A 26,605-nucleotide genomic window follows, 5' to 3' on the forward strand; every position below is an offset into this window, starting at 1 on the left:
ACAACTGATATTGAAAGAGTACAAAAGCCCAGTTTTCAAACAAGTTTGGTGTGTCTCTGGCGGGGCGCTGGCCCCCCAGACCACCCAGCGCTGTTTGCTTTATTATCGCTTGCTTAATAAATTTATCAACTTTTAATTGGAACTGAGTTGTCTAAATTCTTAAACTAACTTATAACAATTTACATTTTCAGCTTTTCACATAGTTTTGCTTTACTGTGGACTTGTACGTGTGTTTATCTTCAAAACCACAGAGCTTAAGATCACTTCCTATAGTGTCCAAGAAAGATCATATAAGAAAGACACTGAAATGGAGGGCACATTGTCATCTCAGTAAGTGACAGTTGTGGGCTCAGTTGATCTTTTTGTTGTTTGTTTGTTTGTTTATTTAGCATCTTCCCATGAACACAAACTGAACTTCAAGAAAAGCAAGGAAGCATGTCTAAGTTACATTCAGGATGCCATGCTACAAAAGCAGTGGAAAAGGGCTGCAGAGTTTCTGACCTTCTATGTTGAGTCACTAGAGAAGGACTATTCCAGAGAACCAGTCGGTCCATCAGAGGTAAGTCCATGTCCCTCATCTGGGTTCTTTTGCTGTTGAAAAAATGCTTGCAAGCAGAATCTCTAACACTTTAGGACCAACATTTGTCTTCACTAGCTAATCACAGGTTTGATTTTTTTTTAATTAAAAAAAAAAAAGAAAAAAAAAAGAATTGCAGGTAAGACCTGAAAAATTATGCAACTTTCATAAACTAGACCAGGAAATAAAGACGTTGAGTGGCAGACAGGCTGCGGGAAGTACACCCGACCTCCTCACTGTAAGTGCTCAAGGCAAATGCTGGCCAATTACTCACCAAAAGCCTGCCCCTGCACAGACATGCTTCTGCTGAGGGTTTAACCCATCTTACCAGAGCTTGATTCTGCTGAGATCTCGCTTTCAGGGGTGCTGAGAATCTGCAGTGTTTTTCCTGACAGGGCACTCAGCAGTCCTGAAAAGTTCTTTGGGCTTGCAGGCTGGTTTTATGGGGTTGTGTTGGGTTTAGTGTGGGGATTTCTTGTTTGTTTTGGTGATGTTGTTTTTTTTTTAAAGACAGGTTCTCAGCACAAGAGATGAAAACTTAGCTTGCTACAAATTAATTCCATCAGGAGTGTATCTATGAAAAGTCAGCTTAAAGTAGTCTTCTAAATTGGAAAAGCAGGTTTGCCTCGAGCACTGGCATCAGTCAGAATCTGTTTGAATGTTAGTGGCTTATTTAGGTTGTTACTGACCCTTCCAGTACTTGCAAAACTCCTTGCAGGTACTGAGTTGGAAGCAAGTGGAAGGAAAGGGATCAGAGCTTTTAAAGAAATGGAGTACTTGAATATTGCTAACTTGCAGACCTTGAAAACAAGTGCATGTAGATGGGAAGCTACATCTAATAGGAAATCATTTTTATTACTAAGTTCAAAGAGCTGTCTATATCTTGTGTCTCAGTGGGGTCATGTCAAAGGAGAACATAATTTTTCAGTGACAGGAGAGAGGAACCTTCTGACAATGCAGTTTTCATGAGCTTTGCTGGAGTGCTGCATTTATAATGAGCAATTATGAAGCACCCACTGAATGATTGTAAAAGTCTTACGAGATGAATATATAAGTTACTGTAGCAGTAGATAATACTTAGTATTATTTTTTAATTCACAATTCAACTGTACCTTTTTTTATGTGCTACAGTAACTAGGTTTGATAAGACAGTGTATAAGGTGACTGTTGCCATTTTTGTGCTAAGGTTGTTTTTGAATCTCTTGCTCCCCATCCGTAGATGATTTGGAGAATAGGAACTGAAATTTTGTACCATCATTCCAATAGCAACATGAAAGAGTTCAACTGTTTCATGGAACAGATGAAAACTTTAGGAGTAAAAAGGTATTTGAAGGTGAGTGTACTTAAAGCAGTCTTGATGATTTTCCACATTTACCCAAACACTTATTGAATATTAGTTTCTGAGCCTCTCTTTTGAAATATATTACCAACATTAGTCCAAAAGAAGAAAAAGATAATAAATTTGAGTTACCAATTGCATGATAGTTTAATATTATTTTATACCTCACCTTATCTCCTTTGGTCTCTATATTTGATCACAGATGCATATTGTCAGTTCTTAGAAGTGCCTAGACCCTTTAATTAGGCTTCCAATTTGAATTAGTTTTCATGCATGCCCCACTGACATTCTAATTACAGGTTAACACCTGCCAAGTTTTGTTTCCATCCTAAATTTGACCACTGTGCTCCTGGCTAAACACCTGTACTTAAATGTTGCCATCGTTACCATCTCACTTCTTGAGTAGCTGATCTGACTGTACAACAGCACACTGTGCACATCTGTGTCACTCAGCTGTAGGGTTTTTTCCTGGGGTGGTTCATTCAAACCTATACTGTCTTGGTTTCCTTGGGCTGTTTCTTACTTGGGGTGGTGCTTCTGTCTTTCATTGTGTTGTTAAAGGTCTTCAAGGGAAGTTCTGTACAAGAGTTTGCTAGAGTTAAGTGGAGCTTTAGTCTTTGATCCAGTGCCTAATCAACACGATAGGGTGGTAGGACATCCCTCTTTCAGGTACTGTGCAGTTGGGTAGACAAATGAAAAATTATCAGATGCAATCCAACTGGATTTCCTCACATCATTATTAGATCTGAGACAAGGTACAGCACCTGTTAAAAACAAGCAGGTTTGTGAGACAGCTGCTTTCTGCTGCCACTGAGTGTCTTCCACCTGATGGGTGGCTTTTTGCCCCACAGATTTCCAGTGCTTCAGCCCTTTTCCTGAAAAGGTATCCCTGGGAAGGGAAAAGACTGAAGCTTTTGAAACCCGTGGGGCAGAAAGTATCTTTGCATATCAGATATGCTTTTAATTATTAATGTTTCTCCAGCATCTTTAGACAGAAAAAAATACATAGGTTCTTGGCTTATCTCCCTCCCCACAGTGACACTTGTAATCTCCCATTCTTTCTTTTTTCTCCAAAATTCTTTGTAAAGATACTTTTTGGATAAAATAATACTTTAATTTCTGATTAAAATACTTTATTAACTGTGTTGGCAATATTTTTTTTGTGCATGTCAGGAAGTCTCTTTTGCTACACCTGTATTGCCGAAAATCTCTCAGTTGGAGGTGTGAAATGCTGTGGTTTGGACTGTTTGAATTGCAGGTCTGCTTGGAGCATGTCTTTCATCTCCTTTGTAATGGGCAAATAGATGAAGCTTACCAAAACCTGTCCCTGGCAGAAAGCTGGAGGTTTGGAGAACAAACAGCCATTCAGGATAAAGAAATGAAACTGATTCAGGCTTACAGGGGACTGCTGGACTACTATAACTGGTCTAAGCAGAAGAACATCCTTTTAGAGCATGGTAAGTGTTTTTTGGATTGAGATGTAGACTTCAGCTTGCTGGCTTGTGCAGACGCCAGGGTTTGCAATGACACCTTTTCCTTCAACATTTGATGGTGTGGCTGGTATGTAATTCTGTATCTGCAGTGATGGTGGTGCCAGAATGGCACACTGACCCACATCTTTCTGAAGTGCCCTCGAAGGCTGTTCCAAAACTTTTGTCTCCCCCTGAATCACATCTCTTATATCCAGACAGCATGAAATAAAACTTAAAGCAGTGTGTTAATGGGTGTGCAACTGCTTGATTGCTGCTCAAATTTTGAGTGATAGCAAAGCCCTCAAAACTTGTGTTTGAACTCCCATTTATTTAAAGATACTTAAGTTGCTACAAGTGTGTCACATCTAATTCTGTGTATACCTATGTATTATCAGTTAGATTGGATCTCTACTTGATTCTGTGAAAACTAAGTGTTGGATTCGGTTAATGGACTTTGTGCTGACAGCATCTTTGAGTCTTGGAGTGCTGCTCATTGTGCTCCATAAGTCGAAATTGCAGGGTAATAAATTTGATTGAAGAGCAGTGAAAATTTCTGAGGCATCTTAGAAGCTCTCTGACTGGAGTCCCTGTTTAACTAACTTTGTGGCATTCTTTGGTGTTTTGGTAGGTGTGGATGGATTTGCAGACTTGTCTGTTGAACAGGAAATGCACAGTTGCTTTCGGAAGGCAGCAGTGAACTTAAAGGAGATTATTAAAATACCCGGAGTCTGGGATCTCTTTGTGAAATGCTATGTGGACGTAAGGGCGTGTTTCACACGTGTATTTCTTTTGCCTAACTTTCATTAAGATGCCTGTCTGCAGCTTTTTTATGTGTGTGGGGGTGAAAACAAAGTATTTTAAATAAAAGGACCACATTTGTATGTATGTGTCACTGGCTTTGATATAGAACACAGTTTACTCCTGGTAGAACTGCAGAGCCTGCACAGAGTACAAAATGACTTTATCTGTGCATTGTCAAGAGAAAGAAATAGACAAACAGCTTGCATATTTTATTTTATGGTGCTACAGAAATTAGAGCATAGCTGCTTTTGTTTGAATTCTTGAAAACAAGGTCTCTGTTTTTTGGCAGGGCAGTGTTTTTTTTCTGGATGCATTAAATGTTAGAGGCGCCAAACATGCAGCCCCTCTATGTTTTGTTTTGGGTTTTTTAAAAATCTGCTTAGAATTTGTAACTAAGAAATGAAGTTAACCTTAAAATCTCTTTGGAATTATTTACTCTTTGTCAATGCTGATAAGCTCTGACTTCTCTAAGCACATCTTAGGGAATTTTCCTTGGTGCTGTCATCCGCCAAGTTCTCTCTTTTAAAGACATGGCAGGCTCTCTTTCCAGAGAGCAAGTGCTAGTAATTCCTTCACAATGAAGTGTTAAGGAATTTTCTTATGTAGTAGCTTCTGTGTATGAACTTCTGTGTCTCTGTCATGAGAGCAGTCAGTAAAATGAAAATACACTGTTCTTAATCTTACCTAATATACTGCACTCTTAGATACAAATTTTGCTGTTGGATAGTTCTGTGGCAGTCCAAAATTAGTTGCAGGAGTTTGATTGCATATATCTGGCAAATTAATGACAGGCTTAACTTTTCCTAGATGTTGGAATTCTATGGAGACCATAATGAAGCCTGCCAAGTACTGAATGAATATGCCTACAACTCAAAGTTTCCTGCCAATCCCAATGCTCATGTTTACCTCTACCAGTTCCTGAAGAGACAGGGCGAGTCAAAGAAGTCGCTCATCTCTGCACTGAAGGTGCGTGTTCCATGGGAGATACAGTCTGTGTCATTCGTGTTGGGTGGTGCTCTGACGCTTTGGTTCCCTTGAACTCTGAAACATTATTTACCCTGTTGTATCCTTTTTGGGAAGCAGAGGGTTAGAGGGAAGTTCGAGGAAGGAGCAGTATCCTTTACTGCCTTGGAATTCCAGTTCTTGCTTTGCCTTTAACTGATACATCATATCACTTCTTGAAGTCAATGAGCAAGCTCAGAGAAAATATTGGCTTGGGCCTACAAGTCTGTATCAGCAGTCTTGTACATAACAAGCATTGATTTCTGTTAAAGTTTGACCTTCACAATATTGTAGAAATTATTAAATGCTTGCTCTTTCACATATTGATCCTGTCTAGCAATTAGTTTCTCTGCTTGTTTTTGATGAGCTGTGCATTAAGGCTAAAATAAAAGTCAATATCTGCTGGTTGTTGGCAGGCAAGGCCTTGCTTGACTAAGCTTTTGTACAGTTGCTCCTAAATTTGTACTTTCCTTGCCCACACTCCTTGATCTTCGTGCTGCTTGCAAACGTTTTGCAGTTTGTGTTGCCTCTTGATGGCACTAATGCGCTTTCGTTAGTGCAGGTGGTGTTTAAAAACAGCTTTATAAAGTTTAGGCTTTTAAACTTTAGGGTATATGTATACAATTCCGTCTTCTCAGGGCTTTTTTTAGCAGTGGCTTTAGACACCAATCTCTTACAAAATAGTGATGAATCAAAGAACCGGTTTAATACGTCCAGACACTGATCCAATGTACAGAGCAGTGGACAGGGCAGCTGGGACTGGCCTGGGAAGAAAATGACATTGCCTTCTGGATTTGGGCTTCAATCCATGTTGTATTTGCCACATGCAGTGTTTTTTTTAGCAGCTCTCAAGGTATTTCATTGATTGTGTCTCAGAGTAGTGTCACAGATGTGCAGAATGGACCTAGACACTCGTTCTTTACACCAAGGCAGTAAAGGTACTAAATTGCTTAATTTTCTGAATTAGTCACCCAGAATTCTCAAGCTTGTGCTTCTCTTGTTCAGGTAGAAGTGTTCAAAAGTTTTCACATTAAAACAATGTGTCTGGGTTTTGCCTTTTATTTTTCAGATCTTGCATGATATTGTTCCGTCTCATGAACTTATGATAGACTTTAATACCATGCTTCAAAAATCAAGTAAGTCTACCTTTTCTCTTTTCATCTATGTTAATTTCAGAATATTATTCTAGATTATCTTGCACCCTCTTTCAGCTTTTTAAAGTAGTTTTGTTTGTTAAGAAAAAAATACCAAAAAAACAACCCAAATCCCATCTTTCCAATCACAGAAACCTTTAAGCTAAATGTGTGAGCAGGTATTTACAAACTTGTGTAAACAAATGCCTTTCTCATTTTAAAGGCTGATCAAGGCAAACTGTTGTAAGGCACAGCCAGGATCTCAAAAATAATTTTATTTTTTTTTAGGTACTCTCTCTGCTCTGAATTCCAGAGTCTCCGTTCACTTTTGGGGGTCTCTGATTTATTTATTTATTTATTCTTTTTCTTCTAGAGGAATTGAGATAGATCTGTTATTTAGTTCATTGATATGGATTAATCAAGAGAACTTTATCTTAGAGCTGGTAGAAAAGTCTTCCAATATGGAGACTTTTTTCCATGCTGATCAATTGTATTCCAAGCTGTCTTATTGTGACCTGATATGTCCCAGCAGGTCAACAGATTTGTGAAATGACCCTGAATGAAGATTGTTCTCCCTTCTAATATGAGAAGGGTTAATGGCTTTAAACTGAGAGACGATATGTTTTGAAAAGTTTTAAAGAAGAAATTCTTGACTGTGAGGGTGGTGAGGCACTGGATCAGGCTACCCAGAGCAGCTGTGGATGCCAAATCCCTGGAAGTGTTCGAGGCCGGGTTGGATGGGGCTTTGAGCAACCTGATCTAGTGGAAGGTGTCCTGGCAGGGGGTTTGGAACTAGGTGATCTTTAAGGTCTCTTCCAACCCCAGCCATTCTGTGATTCTTCATTGGAAGGGGGTAAAAAAGACCATTTGGCTGGAACCTCCCTTTTCCTGTTCATTTGTGACACATTTGCCAACTTTTCATAGCTAATGAATACAACCTGATCTTTTGAAAACATTTATGCAGACAAACATAACTTTTTCCTTATATACCTGCTGTCATAGGTCAAATATTGTTTTAATAACTCTGGTGACACATAACAAATTATGTGAAATGTCCACTTGAGTCATTTTGGTCCCAGGTTTGACTTTTTTGGTGGCATCTTGGGATTTGAAGTATTCCGGAGGCACCGTATGCCCTTCCTATGGGAAGAAGGTATTGAACAGAGGTGCCAGTTGGAGGCTCTGATTAGTGAGCTTTGGAAACAGCAACTTGCTTTGGAAAAAGCCAGGCAGTGTGTGATGAGTGTTGTGCGTGTTTCTCTAGAGTCAGCAGTGTTTGAGCAGGATGGGACAGAGTGTCTCTGGTGTGAGTTGTTTTCTAGAGACAGGAAGTATTCCTTAACTTCATCTCTTGGAAGCAGCAGAAAGCAATGGGGGGGCACCCTCAGTAATGGGAACAGTAGCAGCATTTGGGGAGACAGGATGGAGAACTGTATTTCACTTGTTGCTTACTAATGAGTTCATCTTGATCTAAGTAATTCATTAATCAGCCTCACCTTTTTTCAGAGAAAAGAAAAAAACGTCGACTGGGGCTAGAAGTTATTTTTGCGGCCTTGGATTATGCTGGCTGGAAAGAAAATGTAAAAGCATGGAGCTGCTTGGCAAGACAGGTGAAACAAATTGTAATGTAAGTATCTCTGATGCAATGTGCTAAAAACAAATGTATCAAGTCTCTGCCTTTGGCAGTTGACACAGTGTCCCTCTGTAGCCTTTCTCTTCCTGCTGGTGAAGGGGAGAGTTGCCTGGCCTGAGTTCTGTGGCACAGCTTGACTTCAGTGTGCTTTTGTTGGGAGGGAAGAAGAAAGTATTGAGGAGAATTCGAAATTTCCAGCACTGCATTCCCTGAGAAAAGCTGTGGTGTTTTGGTTTGTTTTGTTTTACTAGGTTACATCTTAATGCAGGAAGGATTATTCAGAGGTTGGGGTAGCGTTTGCTGCCCATCACTAATCTCCCTCTTTCGGGGCAGGAAAATTGTTGTTTGTTCTGTTCTGTTCTTACATGTGCATTGTTTGAAGCTGGTTTGAGAACTGCTGGGCTGTACCAGGGGCATGGCTGGTAACTGCGGATTGGTGGGTTGTGTGATGGTGGTAATTTACAGGGTGCAGCTGGTGGGTGTATTGTTAAAATCTGAGCCAACATGCCTGGGGATTGATGTCTTTGACAACTCTGACAGACATGGCCTCCGATTTCAGAAGAAACCATCTCTGACAATCTGCACCCAGAAGGCCTCCAAGGTCTAGACTTTATTTTACCCAACAAACAGGTTGTTGTGTGTTTCAAGCCCTATATATGTACATTAAATTAATTTGGCACTGAATTTGACCCATTCTACTGTTTTGTTGCCACCTCTACCTACACAGCGTCTGCTGTCAAGATCAGAAGCTAGTGGATTAGAGCTAGGAGTGTTGTTGTACAGAATTAATAAAGTAATATGATACTCTAACTTTGCCTTCATTTTTGGTTTTTTGCATACACAGCTTCAGAGTATCTTGAAATATTGTGGGCATCTTGCTCATTTTATGAGAATGTTGCTTCCCTGTTGCAGATAGTTTTATAGAATCCTGGAATAGTTTGGGAAGGGACCATAAAGACTGCCTAGTTCCAACTCCCCTGCCATGGGCAGGGACACCTTTCAGGAGACCAGGTTGCTCAAGCCCCATCCAACCTGGCCTTGAACACTTCCAGGGATGAGGCATCCACAACTCTGTGCAACATGTTCCAGTGCCTCACCACCCTCAGAGTGAAAAATTTCTCCTAATATCTGTTCTAAACCTGTCCTCTCTCAGTTTGAAGCTATTCCTCCTTGTCCTGTCACTACACGCCCTTGCAAAAACCTCTCCAGCTTCCTTGTGGGCTCCCTTGATGGACTGGAAGGAGTTTTTGCTTCTGAAATGCTCAGTTTAGAGTTGGACTCTGATCATCGTGGGTCCCTTCCAACTCAGCATATTCTGTGATTCTTTTTAAAGGGTGTTATTGCATAACAGTAATAACTGTTTGGGATAAGTTAGACTTTGAGTATGCAAACTTACCCTAAAAACAAACCCACCCCTTCATACTACTAATTTGTTGACAAACTTGAAGAAATTTCCAAACTACTATTGACAAACTGGCATGGAAGTCAAAGGCTTGCTTCATTTTACACCATAATTTGTATTATTGCCAAATCTAAATAAGACTGCTGAAGTTCACCTCCTGCCTCAGGAGGGTTGCCAGGGATTTAAAAAAAAATAGCTTATTTCTGTTTAGATTAGTGTTTCAGTCTCAGTATAAAGTTGGTGTGTCTGTGTTAGGAATTTAGGAGACTTGTAGCAAGCTGGTTATAAGTGTCATTGTCTCCTCATAACCTTTTCATCACAATTTAAGCTTTTCTGTAACTTGTTTAACCTTTTTGCAGCGCTGAGAAGCATCTTGACTGGATCAAGCAAGAGTGGAGCTCCAGGAAGGACTGGTGGCCAGCCTTCCATTTTAGCCGGTACTTGGCAAAAAGGAACTGGCAGGAAAATAAAAGCCTTTCATATGAAAAAGCTCTGGTGGCTGGAATTTTACTGGGAAAGGGTAATACTACGTGTTTTTTCCTTTTCACTACACAGGACAGAAATACTGTCTAGTTCTAGCCCTAATAAGATGGGGTGCAGCTGTTCTGCTCCTTGAAAGAAATGCAATTTCTTCCTTCTAGGAAATATCCTTGTCTTTGCGGCTAAACATGACAGATGTTTAAATTGGTTTGCTATTTAACAATGAGGCATATTTTGCATAACTTGTCTTATCCTGGTTTAGAATTCTGTTTTATCTGGCCCCGTTGAGCAGGCACAATACTGTTTATCTTGTTGTACCCTCAAACCACAATTTCACAAATGCACAACACACTCCTGAGGGAATGTTGTGAGACATTAAAAGGACATCAAGGACCATGGGGGTGTTGTAGTGCAGGAAAGAGGAGGATGGAGGGTCTTGAGTGAAAACCATTAGCAGTTTGGTAAGAAGAGGAAGATCTTTACCTCTTCAGTAGCATTGTTTGGAATGCTGCCAAAACCGAGTGGAGGATCAGGCCAAGAATCAGTTGCTAAATTGAGAATGGGAATATGGCATGGAGACCATTGCTCGTACACTGGTTTGGACTTCTGATTGTCAACTTGTTTGTTGTCAGCTTTTCTATAACTTCATCCTCTGGACTTAATAAAACAACTTCTCAGATTGAAAGTTGGAGTTTTTTGGTTTTTTGTTTTTTGGTTTTTTTTTTTTTGGCTTTCAGTAGTATGTTATCAAATGTCTTGCAGCTTTTATTTCCAGCTGGCTAAAAAAGTTGTTGCAGTTCTGATTTTGTTGAATGAAGTTTTAGTGCTTAATGGTTTCAGTGTGAGCCTAATATATGATGTATATATATATATACATATATATATAAAGTAAGTAATAAGTATATATATACATATATAGCATTGTGTCTTGATAAAATGTGTGATATCAGTGCTGCTTTACACCCTTGAAAATTTGCTTTGTGATCTATTTGCAGATCAAAAATTTAAGAGAGAAAAAAATGTTTTGCAAGACAGCATAATTTGTATACATGTAATGTTTTCTGGGTTAAGTGAGGATAGATTATTTACTGCTACAGTTATGTCTCTAATGTGTATGTCTTGGATTTTAATACCTTCAAGTAATGAAAAGTTTCTTAGATGTTTGCATGTTATTTAAATAATGAGAGCATTTTGTATTTGCTTGTATCATGGTATAACTTACAGTTTGTTTTTTCCCTCAGATTGCAAGTACTTTAAACATGTATCACACCAAGGCTGCAAAGCTCAGGTGAAAAGGTTCCAGATGCTGAAGAAATTCATGAACAGGCACAATCCTGTCTACCTGAGAATATCTGGTCGTTCTGTTTCCTCTCTACAACCTTGATTAGAAGGCATCCTTAAGGTTCTTGTACTTTTTCCTCTCTGTAAAACTGACTTCTGGGTTGGTGCTACTGTGAAACTTCTGGGCAGACCCTATCGACTCAGTACTAGACTTTTTTACATACTTCTGTAAAAACTATTCGGTTTGTATTTGTTTTATAATAAAATGAATATAAATCAAGGGATGAGGTTGAAGAATGTGTTTAATGTTAGTCCCATATTTCTGTGTGAAATGCAAACAGCATTGATTTCAAACACAGCTTGAAAATTACTTAGTCACTGTGGTTTGGAGTCTCTATTTCACTAGTACTGCAGGGTTGAGCCTCCTCATGTCTAGATGCAGAGATGTTGGAAAGTAGTTCAAACTCCATCCCGGACTAGCAGTGGCATACATAACAGGTTACATGTCTTAACCCAAGAACAGTACTTGACACATTGTCAAAATGTGTTTTCAACCTGTAACAACATTTCTGCTTATAACTGATCATTTCCTGAAATAGGGAAAATGGAGAGGCATCAGTCACTTTTTATAGCATTGTGTATTGAGAAGAATTATTGATTGTGAAGATCTACTGCAGCTTGTTCAAACAGATGAGGCAGTTCAGCATGTCTAAAGGCAGTTTTTCCACATATCATATTTGGGGGTTGTGTGTCCAGCTCAGGGATTGTTTTCACGTTGCTGGTAGGAGGGAGTGAAAGGTTGCTGTAGCTGCGTGACCACAGTGTTACACTGCTTTGAAAGAGCAGAGGCAGAAATACTGAAAACTTTACTTGGTGGAAGAGACCTTCTAGAATTTTTTTTTGCAGTCTTGCCTATGAGTAGAAATATGCAGTGTTGCTGTACTTGGAAAGCACGCCTTAATGTGTTGTCACAAACTAGCATTCCAGCTTGCTTGAAAACATCAACAAAATGCTTTCCAAGTACTACTTCTGTTTTAATGAGAGATCTGTAGAATTCTGGAGGAAGAACTCCTTGAACCCACCTCTGGGAATGAAACAAAGATGTCTTGAGTAGCAGAATAGTTTATGAGTAAGTACATCTGTGCTTTTAAAAACTCAGTGTTTATCTGGAATTTTGGCCTGGATTAATATGGGTTGTGTGAGAAGTGCCTTAAGACAATGTGTCTAGCGTTGAGAGCTACTTGCTGTAACTGTATGTTTTATTAAAAAAAGGCAATTACTCATCATTCCCAACCTGTGTGCTCATTTAGTTCTGACTCCCAAGCACTGCTGTTGCCTCGCTTTGTAATAGTCAGGGTTTTTGTTGGAGATCCTCAGCTGAGTTTTGACTATTTTAGATTGTGAAGTTTCAGAATGTTCTTCCCCAACATCTCATAAGGTGTCCCACACCCCTGGGAGCAAATCCCGCCTTTGCTGAGAGAGGCGGTCCAGACAGTTGCTCCTAGTGACTCATCCTGATTGGTTTCATGCCTGGGCAGCGTGGCTGTCCTGGGAGAGCCTCTGGAGGCAACCGGGCAGAGTGTCCCTTCCCTGGAGTCCTTAATTTGGCTTCCTGCCTACCACTGTGCTCCTCTGCTCCCCTGGACTTGGAAAGACAGGCCTTTGATAGGCTGATGATTCTCCTGTGATGGTCCTGAGATGGTGAATCCTAGGGAATTGGAATGATCTGCTTTGGCTCTGAATTCTGTGCTCTAGGTTTGATTTTCCTATCAATTGCCCTCCTCATCCAGTGTGCAAAGTTTCTGTGAGGATTTTTTTTTCCTTTCCACGAAAGAAATATCCCATCTTTTCTTTGCTGTTCTTCTTTGTGCTGAGTCAAGGAACTTCAGGGAATCCACATTTTCTGCACAGACCCAGTGTCTGTTGTCCCTCTGTTATTCCACCTCTTGCTCTGGTATTTTTTATATTAAAACCTAACATAATGATAACACAAAATTATACGTCAGCTCTACCTCTTCTGCCTTCCCTGTTGTTCCATCCATTGTTTTGATGCTCCTGCTTGCATTTTCCTGTTTTAAGAATGTCTTCACTAAAGTTTAAGACAAGCAAGGTAATGAAATGTCAGCTGCTTTTTAAAGCATGTTGATTTGTGTATTTTCTGACTGCCTTTCTTCTCCCAAGCAGGTTCTCTGTGTTCTGAGCAGCTGTCTCATTCTGGACACCAAAGTAATGCCTTAATTTCAGTGATTGTCTGCAATGTTTGAGAGCAATAACTGAGATAAGCTGATACTTCAGCAGATATAAATAGTTGGATTAAAAAAGCTTTATCTTCTCACAGTGCTGAAATCTTCTGATTGGCGCATTTCCAGTTCATTGAAGTCTAAGCAGAGACGGGATTATTGTGAGGCTGCTGGACAGTCAAGGTGCCACAGCAGAATAGGTGAAGGTTAAACCCCTAGAAATTTAAAATAACCATTTCCCAGTAAAGACTCAGAGTGGGTCCATAGTCCAGAGTGTTCTCAGGTGTCTCATTACACTGGTGGTTGTATTGAGAAGCCTGGACTGGGAGCATTGACTTCTCGAGCTAATGAATGGTGATGTGTGGGGAGACAGGGAAGTTTTGAATGATCAAACCCTCAAAAATTCAGTAGCTGAAGCACAGCGTTACCACAGAATATCACAGCTGACTTCAGGTTGTGCTGATACTTTAAATAATTTTTTTCTCCTTCAGTTTCTGAATTTCTTCTCATTTTAACCCTGAATATATACCTGGATTTGTGGGTAACATCAATATTCCTTTAAAACTTTCAGTCCTGAAATTACTTGTTCCTATGGTTAACTGCTGCTGACTTAACTTGGTTGTATTTTATGACCCCTGTTCAGTCTTTATGAAACCAGACCCAAGTTTGGTGCATTTTAAAAGCTGAACAAAATAGTAGTTAGCAATTGAAAATTGTTCACTTGTGTCTTGTAAAGGGGGAGAGATTATCAAGTCCTGTGTATACAAGTTGTATCTTGTATTTTTATTATCCATATTTCTGGGTGAAGGATTTCGTAGCCAATTTAAAATAAAATGCAGGGATTACATTTGTGAGTGCCCAGAAATGCCCAGAGGGGAGGGTTCAGTTATGTGAAGTGGGAAATACCAAAGAGGCAGCCCTGAGGGTTTCTCTCCTGCCAAGTAGTAAACTTCAGAGTGAAAAAGGGAGAGAGAATGTAAGCAAACTTCAGTGCCTGCTCCGTGGCTGGCAATTAATAAACTGGAGAATTTGAATGAACTATACTGTGAAGAAGTCCAGGATTTCTATACATCTGACCTCAAGACACCTGCACTGAAGGAAGTGAGTATTTGGCCACAGGCTGGAAGGGGCAGCAGCAGCTCTGGAGTTTCCTTTTCTTGCCCAGATGTCTGTCTTTGCCTCTTCTTGTTGTGCCTGATAGGCAGCGTGCTGGGACATCCTCAGTGTCCAGATTATGGGCCACCTTTCCACCTTTCCAGCCCCCTTTTCACTTGGAGTTCTGCTCTGCCTATGAAAATTTTGGCTGCTGTGACCAGGAGAGAGACAACAGCATTGCAGCGAAATACTGGGACATCATGGATAACACTGATCCCCGGGGGCATAAGCTGTGTGGAACATATATCAAAGATATCCTGTGTCAGGTAGGGCAGAAAAATAATACGTGTTTTCTGTGCTTTGGGCTGGTTTGGGGGTCAGTTGTGATAGAGCTCCTTAATGGCTGGTCGTGTTGCTGTGAAGGGAGGTGTGGGAGCAGGGACAAGGTGGGCTGACAGGGTAATGGCACCTAATCCTCAGCGTGCATTTTGCAAAGTGCTTTGTGTAAGGTGCATCACTGTGGAATCTGGCAATATATAGTGACATTTGCTAGCAATAACAGTTTATGAAAGCATTGCCCAGTGCAGATGATGATGGGAATCCTGCTGCTCAGTTGATTTTTTTCATAATGAAGGGGAGAATTACAGATCAATATTTATCTTCTGCTTGCAGCTACCAGGTGCTGGATTACAAATTCTACACAATGAAATGATACGGGAATTGTGGGCAAGGTGTTCGGATCTATGCACTGCACGAAGGATGTGTTTTGATTGTGTTCCTGCTGAGCAAGCTCCAAATGGCGTGGTTGTTAAAGTAGAACAAAATTTAGTAGGCAGTGGTTTCAAACAGCTGCTGCGAGGTCCTGAGGCTGCAGTCACAGCATTTTCATCAGTGCTGTCTCCATACTGCCCACCTGGCTCATGGAAACAGGCACTGTTCTGGCTGAGCAACTCTGCATCCCCGTAATTAGAGGGCAGAACCCACCTGCCTTTTTAACAACTGGTAGTCACACAAAGCTGGACTCGCTGCATGCCAAAATTCAATGCAGCCAAAAGACACACCTAATCTTCCTAAGAGGGTGTAAAACTCTTGTAGCTAACATTTCCTTAGCTCTAAAATATTATCTGAGTACCAAAACATTTCCATCCTTTTTGGGTGCTGGCAAGATTGTGGCATCTCCTTGGGGTAAGGGACACACCCTTTCAGCACCAGGGCTGAAAAAAGTAGCATCAGTTTGTCATTTTAAAGTTGATAAATCAGAAAAAGATGTGTTACAGGTCCCAGCAGAACCACCGGTGTTGATGTTACGAAGATTTTTTCACATGTTTCAGGTAGAAAAAGAACACTATAAAATTTTACTATTGCTGCTTTGATTGCTCATTCTGCAGGGCATAACGTAATTTTGTTCTAAATGTATTTTTTTACCAAACAAATAGAAACAAAACCAAAAAAAAACCCCAAACCCCACACCCTTATTTACTTAAAGATTTTCAAAGTTATAAGCTATTATTCTCTTTTTTATCTTTTAGAGTAAGATTGCTGTTAAATCTTCGAGGAGGAGCTTGAGATTGTGTTATGTGTTGCTCTTCCTGGTCAAGTTGGTGACAACCATGGAAATGATGTTGGGTTCTCTAGCAAATATTATTTGGCTATTGAATTAGTGAAACAGATCTACCAAATGGTTTTGCTTTAGGAAGTCACTTTGCTGGAAATTGTTGCTGATCTCATGTGGGAGGGATGTGAAATGATAACATCTCCATTCTACCACCTCTGCAGTATCGTGACCGTTTGTAATTGCTACCTGTGAAATGTTCAGGTGTGCTTACTGCCACATTAAATATGAAAATACAGATGCATTTATGTGATCAGCATGTCATTGTGACAAGTGCTTATTTCTGCAGTGTATGGCAGGACTTCAGATAAACTGCTGCAGTTGGTAAGAAGTACTTTTATTGATATTTTCCATATGGAACTTAGGACACAAAGATTAGTCTCCGAAGCAGTGGTAGACAAACTAATATTGTTAGCTTTTGCCTTTTGAACAAAACATTGCAGGAAAGTGGTGTAGGTGTTTACTGATAAACCTGAATAATAGTTGCTCTAATTAAGCAAAGGCAGCATTATGTCACATTTTTGGGGAAGATCAGAGCGGTAGCTGTGTGTTGTAACAAAGCACCTCATTCAGTTAGATGTGCCTTCAGTGCCAAACCCAGCAGACAGTAAAAACTAGACAACCTTCCTGGTGTGGCAGTGAGGGGAGTGCTGAGCATTGCACAGAGGAAGCTGGTTTTGGCAACAGCAGCAGTCCCGTTGGTCCCACAGAGCCCAGGAAGGATGCCGTGGACCACACTTTACCTTGGCTGTGGGGCTGTGTGTTTCTTAACAGATAGATGATTAGACAGGGATGTGTTCTGGATCATAGATTTCCTGCTGTCACTCTAAACCAGATTAATTTCTCTTAAAAACTAACAGGCTAGGAGAGGCATCTAAAGCAATCTGGCTCTACTGCTAGAGCTATTTCAGTTTGTGTCTGGCAGGATCTGAGCCTATTTTAGTTAGCTACACTTGTTTTAAGAACTTAGAGGTTTTGAGTCTGACCACTAGCTTAGGTGTTCTAGGATTTAGCTTAAAAACTGAATATGAAACTCTGAAAGCTGCCTGTGATGTTCTTAAGGAGGTGCTGTATAAGTTGCATGACTAGAAAATTTCCCTGGATGCAAACCTTGCTATGTGTGCTAGAACAGCTGTTTGGCTGATGGCTGGGGGGGATGCTTCTCTGTTCAGAAAACTGCTACAGGAGAGGCTTAAAAAAACTAAAAAAGCCAATTAAGCCTTGTTCAAGATGATTGAAAGCTGTGATATTATCATGTAATGGGAGCTGATGCAGGGAAAGCAACATACTTTCTAAAGCAGTTTTAATCAGAGGCCAGACTTGATTTCTGAATGCATACTCTTCAGAGAAGCCATTACAAAACAGCAGAGAAGCATCAATGTGATCTTAGAAGTTTTTTTGTTTATAAAGTAGTGAGATTAGCTTTCCTGCATGCTTGAGTGAAATGAAAGCAGACAACCAACAGTGACTGCAAGGCCACCTGATCCTGGGAGTTTACACAGACCCTGAGGAACAGCCCCCATCTCATGTGTCTTGCTGAGTCTGTGTGCTGCAGACATTGTTTTGCCAGGCAAACCCTGTGGGGGAAGCCCAATGGCTGAGAAAGCATGGCAGCTGCTCAGGGGCTACACTTATTTGGGAGGAAGAACTGTAGGAGACCTTTATGCTGGCAGCCTGTTGGCAGAAGAGAGCTGAGGAAGCTCAGAGGTGGTAAGAATATGCCTTGTTTCAGAGGCACCTGTTTTTCTAATGTTCTCAGGTTGCTGGTCTGGGAGCTGGACTCTCTTCCCACTTCTTTGAGAGAAATTAAAAATGTTTTCAAAGGTGTTAACAAAGTAATTACTTCAGAACAGAACTGAGAGGAGCTTCAGTTTTCCAATGATTTCTGCACAACGGAACAGTGAGCCAGCTGCAGCCACATGCTACTGGGAATGAGGGAGATTCACAGGACTAGAAATGCAGGTTAGGCTCTGTCTATTCTCCCACACCTTTCCTTGGGGACACCTCATCAGGCTCTCCTTGCCTCCTAGTCCCTTGAAATCAGCACCATATTTTATGAAAAAAAATTTTATGAAAATATGGTGCTGATATAAATATGACATAACTAAAACCTCAGCCTATTTGGGGGTGCATACACAAGTGTGTAGTGGTGAAAGCAGAGAGGGTGAGCAATGGCTAATGGCGTCCATAAGCATCAGGGCAGGAACGTGCCAGCCAGGTGTTGTTAAATGCCTGCACCAAAGCTGCTCTCCTTCAAGAAGGTGAGAACAGAAAGACAAGGATTTGGGAAGAAGGAGAGGTTACTTACAGATGTGATGCAGGAGCAACAGAAACAAGCTCATTCTATGCAGCTTAGTAGCCAAATGGCAGCAATGAAAAGTGAGAAACTTACTATACCATCCAAGAACTGAAGTCTGCTACTTACAAATCATATTTGTTCTTATTATGGCCAAAAGCCCCCAGGTACATCTGTGAGCAAAGGAAACAGCTTGCTGTGTGAAGTTTGGAATCAGGGACTGTAGTCTTCACATTAAATACCCTGGAAAGGCTGCTTCTTGCACAAAAAAAGGGAAAAAAAAGCCAAAAAAACAGTGCTTGTATAGCTGCCCAGATTTTTTAAATGAATTTTGTTTAATGAAGTGAACTTGTTTAATGAGGCAGAAAAATTGCTAATGTAGCAGTTTTTCATTCGTCGACTTCCCATGTACTCACCTTCCTACGTATGTGCCCAATAAAAGACCTGGATAGATTGTTTTGAACTACTGGCATTGAAACCAATAAAATAATATTTCTGCAGAGTTTAGTCTCTTCTGTTTCAACTGCTGCAACTTTATGCTGATTAAAATAGAGGTGGGATTTCAATAGAAATGTTTTATGGAAGTTCTGGCTGGAATTTCTACAGGATGATTAAAATTTAGGTACAAATTCAAACGCAATGCCTGATTTTCAGAATTTAACCTATATTTTGCACAGATAAAACTTAATAATCTTTGAAGGAACATAATTTAAATGCATAAGACTTGAGAATGTTGCTTGCAGTCTTTTTTTTTCCTGATGATCACATACAGAGTCAATGATATCTACATGAATTTCATAAGATGATATTTACGTACCTAACTCAGTTTTAAATCTCACTTACATCTGCTTCAGTAACACTGTGCATGCAGGAACATGACTGGAGTTGTACAGCATCAGACCAAAGATTAATTTAGCCTGTATATTTAATTGATGTATGTCTTTAACAGACGTACGTTGACATACATCTGTCAGAGTTTCCCCTTCTTTTTTTAACCTGACTCCTATTACCTTTAGTTGATGCTCCCTCATTTTTCTTCTGGGAGGAAGTGTAAATATCACAAGTGATTTATCCATGTCACTTGTGATGTTTCCAGACCTCTGTTAAGCTGTTACCCTCCTCTGATTACCTCTCTGCAAGACTGTTCAGTCCTATCTTAGTGAGTGGAGAATCCACATCCTCCACAGTAGTACTTCTGTTGGGAAGAATTTAGGTGCAGCTGATTGTGCTTTGATGAAGGATACTACCACTGATCTCTGAATCCATTTTGACCATATCCTGAGTGACTTTCTACTACTCTTTATGTTCTCTGCAGTACTAATTTTTTATTTTATTAACCAGTTTGCTTTCATGAAGATATCTTGGCTACTCCCAGAAGTGTGTACACAGTCACGTACTTTGTTTCTTTTGCTTTCTAGGAATGTTCTCCATATGCTGCACATCTCTTTGATGCAGAAAACCCTCGGACACCTCTAAGAAGCCTCCCAGGGCTCTGCTTTGACTATTGCTCTGAGTTTCATTTCAACTGCCGCTCTGCCATCCGCCTGCTGACGCGTGACAAGCATGTCCAGGAATACTGCGAGACAAACAGAACGCGCTTCTGCGACCTCCTCCGCCTGCAGGACGAGGACTACTGCTTCCCCAGCATGCTGAGAAACACGGCCCTCAGCCACAACCTGGGCTCCGTGGTGGAGGACCAGTGTGGCTGTATCCAACTCTGCCTGAGCGAGGTCGCCAAGAGCCTGCGGAACCCAGTGCTCATGGCGCATCCCAGCGACCGCTCCCACTGCCTGTTCGTGGCCGAGCAGGTGGGCATTGTCTGGGTCTACCTGCCTGATGGCAGCCAGCTGGAGGAACCCTTTCTGGATATTAAAAGTGTAGTCCTGGCCACACCGTGGCTAGGGGATGAGAGGGGCTTTCTGGGGATGGCTTTCCACCCCAGGTACAGGTACAATGGGAAGTTTTACATCTATTACTCATGCATGGATAAGAACTGAGTGGAAAAGATCAGGATCAGTGAATTGAAGGTTTCGGCGTCTGATGCCAACAAAGCCGATCCACTCTCTGAAAGGTAAAGTTCGAGTTGAATGCTACTGTAGGCCACAGTGAGAAATCATTTTTCTCTGTCTGTGTCAGAGAGACAGATAGCCCCAGGTGTCGATACGGAATAGGGATGAATGAATTGAGAACAGCTCTGGTAAGAAGGACTTGGGGATGCTGGTGGATGAGAGGCTGGTCATGACCCAGCAATGTGCACTTGCAGCCTAGAAAGCCAACTGTGTCCTGGGCTGCATCCAGAGCAGTGTGGCCAGTATGAGGGAGGTGGTTCTGCCCTTCTATTCCACTCTTATGAGATCCCACCTGGAGTGCTGTGTCCAGTTCAGGGTTCCCCAGCATGGGAAGGACATGGACCTGCTGGAGTGAGACCAGAGGAGGGCTACCAAGGTGATTAGAGGGATAGAGCCCCTCTCCTGTGAGGAAAGGCTGAGAGAATTGGTATTGTTGATACTGGAGAAGAGAAGGCTCTTGGGTAACCTAATTGCTACCTTCCAGTACCTAAGGGAGCTGTCCCAGTTTAAATGGGACAAGGGTCTTTTGCTGAAGATGGATTAGGAGGAAAAGACCCAAACTTCTTTTTCTAAGCAATTATAAATCCAAAATTAAGAGGCTCTGATTGAAGGAAAACAAATTATGGAAAAGGGAAAACAAAAAAATAACAGCCCTTTATTAAAAGGTATGTGTGTATTAATAGGAACATGAAAAAAAAAAACCCAAGTAAAACAACCAAGCAATACTCACCAATAATCCCCTACAAGAACAAAACCGATAAACCGGCAAAAGGAAAATTTAAATAGTTCAATTTTTAGCACCCTTTGGTGCAGTTCCAGCCACAGTCAGCAGGGGGCGCCGTCGGGTCACTGGAGATGCAAAATTTGTAATGTCCTATACCATTTACCAGGTGGCGCCGTTGAGTTACCGAAGGTGCAGAACTTGTAGTGTTTTATAGTAGTCACCAGGTGGCGCTGTTGGATCACTGGAGGAGTATACCTTGTAATGTCCAGTACCTGTCACCAGGCGGCGCTGTGAGATCCTTGGTTGCTGCCAGGTGGTGGCGGGGAAGAAGGGGAAGGAAAAAACAACAGCAATAAAAGAGAAAGTTCTCCCAATGGAAGAAAACTCACAAACTTCAGCTGATTAGGGTGCGTTGTAAGCAGGGCCTGCAGCCAGCAACAGCTGAGCCGAGAGCAGCAGCAAAAAACTCCCCTCCGACAGGAAAAAAGACAAAGAAAACCCCCAGCAGTGTCTGCAGCCCGCAGCCGCTCTCCTCCGGGCCAAGAGACTGAGCTGACACCCCGCCCCACCTCCTTCCAGCCACACACCAGCCCCCCCCCCCCCCCCCCCCCCCCCCCCCCCCCCCCCCCCCCCCCCCCCCCCCCCCCCCCCCCCCCCCCCCCCCCCACTTTGTTGTCAAGGAGACTGATCTCTTGGCCATTACTGAGCCCGGCCGATTCTTTTGTTTCACCTGATGGCCCATCCACAGAGCACACACGCAGAGGTGAAGGGAAAGAAAAATTCCTTGCTGAAATCAGAACTATGACAGAGCCCACAAGAAAGCTGGAGAGAGACTATTCACAAGAGCATGTAGTGACAGGACAAAGGGGAATGGCTTCAAACTGAGAGTAGGTTTAGGTTAGATATTAGGAAGAAATTCTTTACTGTGAGGGTGGTGAGGCACTGGCACAGGTTGCCCAGAGGAGTCCTGGATGTCCCATGCCCAGAAGTGTTCAAGGCCAGACCGGATGGAACTCTGAGCAACCTGGTCTAGTGGAAGGTGTCCCTGCCCACAGCAAAGGGGTTGGAACTAGATGATTTTCAAGGTCCATTCCAACCAAAATGATTCTTTCCACTTGCAGAATCTGCAAATTCCCAGTCATCCTGGTTCAGATGTGTGACTGGCCTACCATGAAACTAGCAGAGACAGGTTGGCTCAAGGTCAAACAGCAAACCAAAATTGAACTGAAAAGAGGACCCGTGATCTAGACTTCAAGATCATCTTCTCTCTCCATCTTGTACTCTTGTCTTCTGAAGAGAAGTAACAGCCTTAAGCCTATTATGGAATTTATAACTGCCCTAAGTGTTTTGTACTGTAGGAGAAAAGGGATGCTTTGCTACAGTACTATACACTCTTTTTATCTGCTGTGTGTGCACCTACCCTGTTCCCTGCTAAGAAAAGAGCTAATTCTCAGTTATGGAGGAGAATTTGTTAACAGTGGTCTTCTTTTCTCTAGAATTTCACAATCACCTTATCATGCTTCTAAAGCCCTCAAATTCACCAATTGCTTCTCATATGAGAAAGCAGGATGAACCTGCCACAACCAAAGTATTCCCTGCAGAGGAACACATTCTGCATTTGCCATTGTGTTTTCAGGAGAGCTGTGGTACTGCTGTGCCCGTGGTGGTGGGTGAGCTCTGTAGCACAGGAGGTGCTGATACAGTGCAGGCCAAAGCAGGGGTGCTGCTTGGTTCATGGGAGAAGTGTTTGCAGGAGGGATGCCACACTGAAAGGAGCTCTGCTGTATGGCAGGAATATGATGCTGCAGGCTCCCAGGAAATCAGATGCCACCCAGCAATGTGTTTGACAAAGCTGGCATATCTGTACAACTGGGACATCCTGCTTTCTTCTGTAGGAGTGGTGATGTAATATTTCTGCAGCCTCCCAAATGTTCAGTTCTTTCCCAGCACCTGCATCTGGACTTACTTGTCTTTTCTTTTTAATTTTTTTTTTTTTGAAGGAATCTTTTGGAGCTTGAGGAACCAGCTGCAAATCATAACAGCGGGCAGCTGCTCTTTGGTGTGGATGGCTATATGTATCTATTCACAGGGGATGGAGGGAAAGCTGGAGACCCTTTTGGAAAATTTGGGAATGCCCAGAACAAGTAAGTAGGAAGGGAGGTGAAAGCTTTGAGCTTGTTCACTAAGATACAAGGTTTGGAAGTGAGACAGTGTGGAAGAATAAAGTAAGAGTGCTTCCTGAAAGTGCTTGTGCACCTGCAAGTCTGTCCAAGGCAGTATTTAAAAAAATAAAAATTTTGCATTTTGAAAGCCAAGTTGTTTAGAGAAGAGTGAGTCTTCTGATTTGAGAAGGTTGCAAGACATACCAGACATTGGCTAATTTATTTTGGACAGATAACTTTCCTTTGTAAAGGAGGAAGAGGAAGAGAATTTTTGTGTTGGCTCTCATGCTGGGGTTTCTTTTTCTGTCGTTCTCCTTAGGAGTACTTTGTTGGGGAAAGTTTTGAGGATTGATGTGGATGGAAAAAGTCCTGATGGAAAGCCTGACCGCATCCCTCCTGATAACCCGTTTGTGTCTGATCCCAAGGCCCACCCCGAGGTTTATGCTTATGGAGTCAGGAACATGTGGCGCTGAGCAGTTGACAGAGGAGACCCTGTCACAAAAAAGGGAAGAGGGAGGATATTCTGTGGGGATGTCGGGCAGAACTGGTTTGAAGAAATCGACCTCATTGTTAAAGGAGGGAACTACAGCTGGAGAGCAAAGGAGGGATTTGAATGCTATGACACAAAGCTTTGCCACAATTCCTCTTTGGGTAAGGAAGAATTTTTCTTGTAGGAGATTACTTTATTATATGTGTATATTTAGTGGGCTCTAGCACTGTTTTTCCAGTGAAGCTGAGTAATCCCCTGTTGTGTGTTAAATGGAGATTGTTTACCTAAGAGCAGAAATCCCTTCACCCCAGCCCTGCAGTGTTGGTATGAAATTATGCTCTGCTTATTCAAGGAATTCCCTGCCGCACAGTGCACCTGACAAGTGCATTTTGTAGACTGCATTTTCCCAATCAAGTCAGGAAAGTAATGGATTTGGTTTAAGCAGGAAAGGGTTTTCTTCAGAGGCTCTGAGCCACGACTGTGGCTAAGGAGAGTGGACCAGGCTGAGGCTGAGACCCTAAAACAACTCCTGTGGCAGAGGCAGTGTGTCCTAGTAAGCAGAGTGCTGCAGTAGAATGCCCAAAAGCTGTTCTCTGGGTCTAACTGTGGGTGTGATGGACAAATTCAATTCCTGCCTTAAAAAAAGAGTAGAAATTGGTGGTCTTTGTAAAGGTCTTTGCAAAGTATGGTAGAAGAAATGGATATTATTATAATGTTCCTTAAGCTGAGATCTGAAGACACTTGGTCTCAAGCTCATGTAGGTGTTTCTGAAACATTTTTATGAGCAGAGTGTGCACTGCTTCACAAGTGCAGTGCAAGTGCATTGTGCGTTTCTCCTCTGCTGTGCCAGTACTCACATAGCTCTCAAGTTTTTTGTTTGGTTGCTTTCTGAAAAGGCCCAATCCTCCACTGAAAAAAAAAAACCTGAATTGGAGTTTGGTGGTTAATGTCTGGTTTTTAATGAATTGCATTTGTGATCTTTATCCTCATTGTTAAAGACAAGCTACTTGATCCCAGGGAAAAAAGTGAGGACAGGACTAAAATTTTGTGGGATCTGATAATTCAACATGAGAAACGGCTGAATTAAATTTCAGCATTGCCAGAGACAGTGTCTTTATTTTATTAAAGTCTCATGACATAGAACAGAGGTAGCACACTTATTCATGTTCTGTGCTAAGAATGTCAGTGAACCTACGAAGATGTTAAATTGCAAGTGCTTGATCTTATTCCCTTCTCTAAAAATACGAACATTGCTAAAGATGATCCCTGCTGAACTGATTGGTGCAGTCACAAACCTGTAAGATAACACTTCCTGCAGGCATAACCTTTCTGCATTGCTTGCTTGATGCAAAGAATCTTGGTTCTATGTGTTATGGAAGCTCATCACAACTAAGACTTGATAAGCAAGTACACAAAGAGCTCCTTAAAGCCCCTGGGCCTGTTCTGTCCCAGAGTAAATTACTGAGTTCCTACTGAAATTTCACTGTGCGCTTTTTTGAACTGTATTGGTCCTTCTTTCAATTGTACCTGTCCGAGTCATTGAGCAATTGCTTTTTGATGCTCTCTGGAAGTAAATTTTCTGACTTTTTATTTCTCTGAGTTTAACAGATGACATTCTCCCAATATTTGCGTATGGCCGCAGTGTGGGGAAGTCAGTCACTGGAGGTTATGTCTACAGAGGATCTGAATCGCCCAACTTGAATGGCCTTTACATTTTTGGTGATTTCATGAACGGGTGAGACTAATTGTTTTTTCTGCATCTCCCATTCTGTACCTCATCTGGGCAAATAAGCATATCGGAGCATCCCAAAACTGGAGTAATGAGAGCTGGAGTAATGAGAATGTCGGATGTCTATGTATTAGATTAAGGGCTCTGTTTGACTATAACAACAGCTTTTTTTGTTGGAATCTAAACCTACTCCAATTTAGAATCCTTAGAATAAGTTTGCTTTTGTTCAGGTCTGTTTTTCAAAAAATCAGCCAACAGTCAGGGTCCTCACTGAGTAATGCACGATTTTGACAGGAACTAATTTTGATAATGGAAACATAAAACACAGGGTTTTATTTTTCATCTAGTCGACTTATGGCTTTACAGGAAGATGAGAAGACAAATAAGTGGAAGAAGCAGGATATCTGCATTGGCAGCACAACAGCTTGTGCTTTCCCTGGAACGATCAGGTCTTATAGCAAGTTCATCATCTCATTTGCTGAGGATGAAGCAGGTGGGTATCGTGTTGGCCATACCTTCACTGGAAACTGTACTGTCATTCTCTGTTGTAGAGAGAAGGTGTAAAATTATGTGGCTCCTCACATGTTACTCCAGAGTAGGCATTGCAAACAGGTTTGTGGCTGTCTCAGCACGGCAGGAAGGGTTGGTCTGTGGTTCTGAGGGATCTCCTGCTGTTGGGTAACTCTGCTACATATAAAAGAATGCAGGAGTTTGTAATATTGTTAAATTGACCACGTGTCCAAGATGGTGATTGTGACTTTGTGTAACTCTTCTTGTTCCCAAAACCCCTCACTGTACCTTGGAATGCCTAAGAGATAACTGGAAACTCACCTATTGGCTGTTAACCCTTTCTTGTAATTGGTTGGTTTGTTGTGGGGAGTGAACGGATGAGATCTTACAAAGAATGCAGAGAGATGCTGGAAGAACCTCAGTGGGCCTCCCAGGAAGACATCCATCTTTGAGAGCTCTGACAGACGGGACCAGGAAAGAGGCCACAGTCCTGTGATAAGAAGACAGGCATCCCAGGACCCCCCTCTCCTACACTCCCTTTTCCTCTCCTGGGCCCCC

General features: G+C 41.7%; 2 protein-coding genes across 2 annotated transcripts in view; both read left to right on the forward strand.

Annotated features, from left to right (window-relative positions):
- Positions 1–11,437, forward strand: part of TAF1A (TATA-box binding protein associated factor, RNA polymerase I subunit A) — a 13,240-nt gene extending 1,803 nt beyond the window's left edge. Inside the window, exons 2-10 of the mRNA XM_027901484.1 lie at positions 390–559; positions 1,797–1,910; positions 3,175–3,373; positions 4,017–4,147; positions 4,997–5,155; positions 6,261–6,327; positions 7,831–7,951; positions 9,719–9,879; positions 11,081–11,437. Of these exons, the coding sequence (XP_027757285.1) occupies positions 390–559; positions 1,797–1,910; positions 3,175–3,373; positions 4,017–4,147; positions 4,997–5,155; positions 6,261–6,327; positions 7,831–7,951; positions 9,719–9,879; positions 11,081–11,223 (1,265 nt within the window). The 3' untranslated portion in view covers positions 11,224–11,437. The remainder of the gene's footprint in view (positions 1–389; positions 560–1,796; positions 1,911–3,174; positions 3,374–4,016; positions 4,148–4,996; positions 5,156–6,260; positions 6,328–7,830; positions 7,952–9,718; positions 9,880–11,080) is intronic.
- A 457-nt stretch (positions 11,438–11,894) lies between these two features.
- HHIPL2 (HHIP like 2) lies at positions 11,895–26,181 on the forward strand. Its single transcript, XM_027901483.1, is given in 8 exon segments — positions 11,895–12,249; positions 14,562–14,599; positions 14,602–14,781; positions 19,782–20,434; positions 23,157–23,300; positions 23,638–23,969; positions 25,417–25,543; positions 25,885–26,181. Coding segments are annotated over 8 exon segments (1,695 nt in total). The 5' UTR covers positions 11,895–12,245; the 3' UTR covers positions 26,102–26,181.
- Positions 26,182–26,605: the final 424 nt, after the last annotated feature.

Source organism: Empidonax traillii, unplaced genomic scaffold, assembly GCF_003031625.1.
Source record: "Empidonax traillii isolate 1590-97213 ecotype Southwest subspecies unplaced genomic scaffold, ASM303162v1 scaffold787:size292032, whole genome shotgun sequence".
NCBI classification, from domain to species: domain Eukaryota; kingdom Metazoa; phylum Chordata; class Aves; order Passeriformes; family Tyrannidae; genus Empidonax; species Empidonax traillii.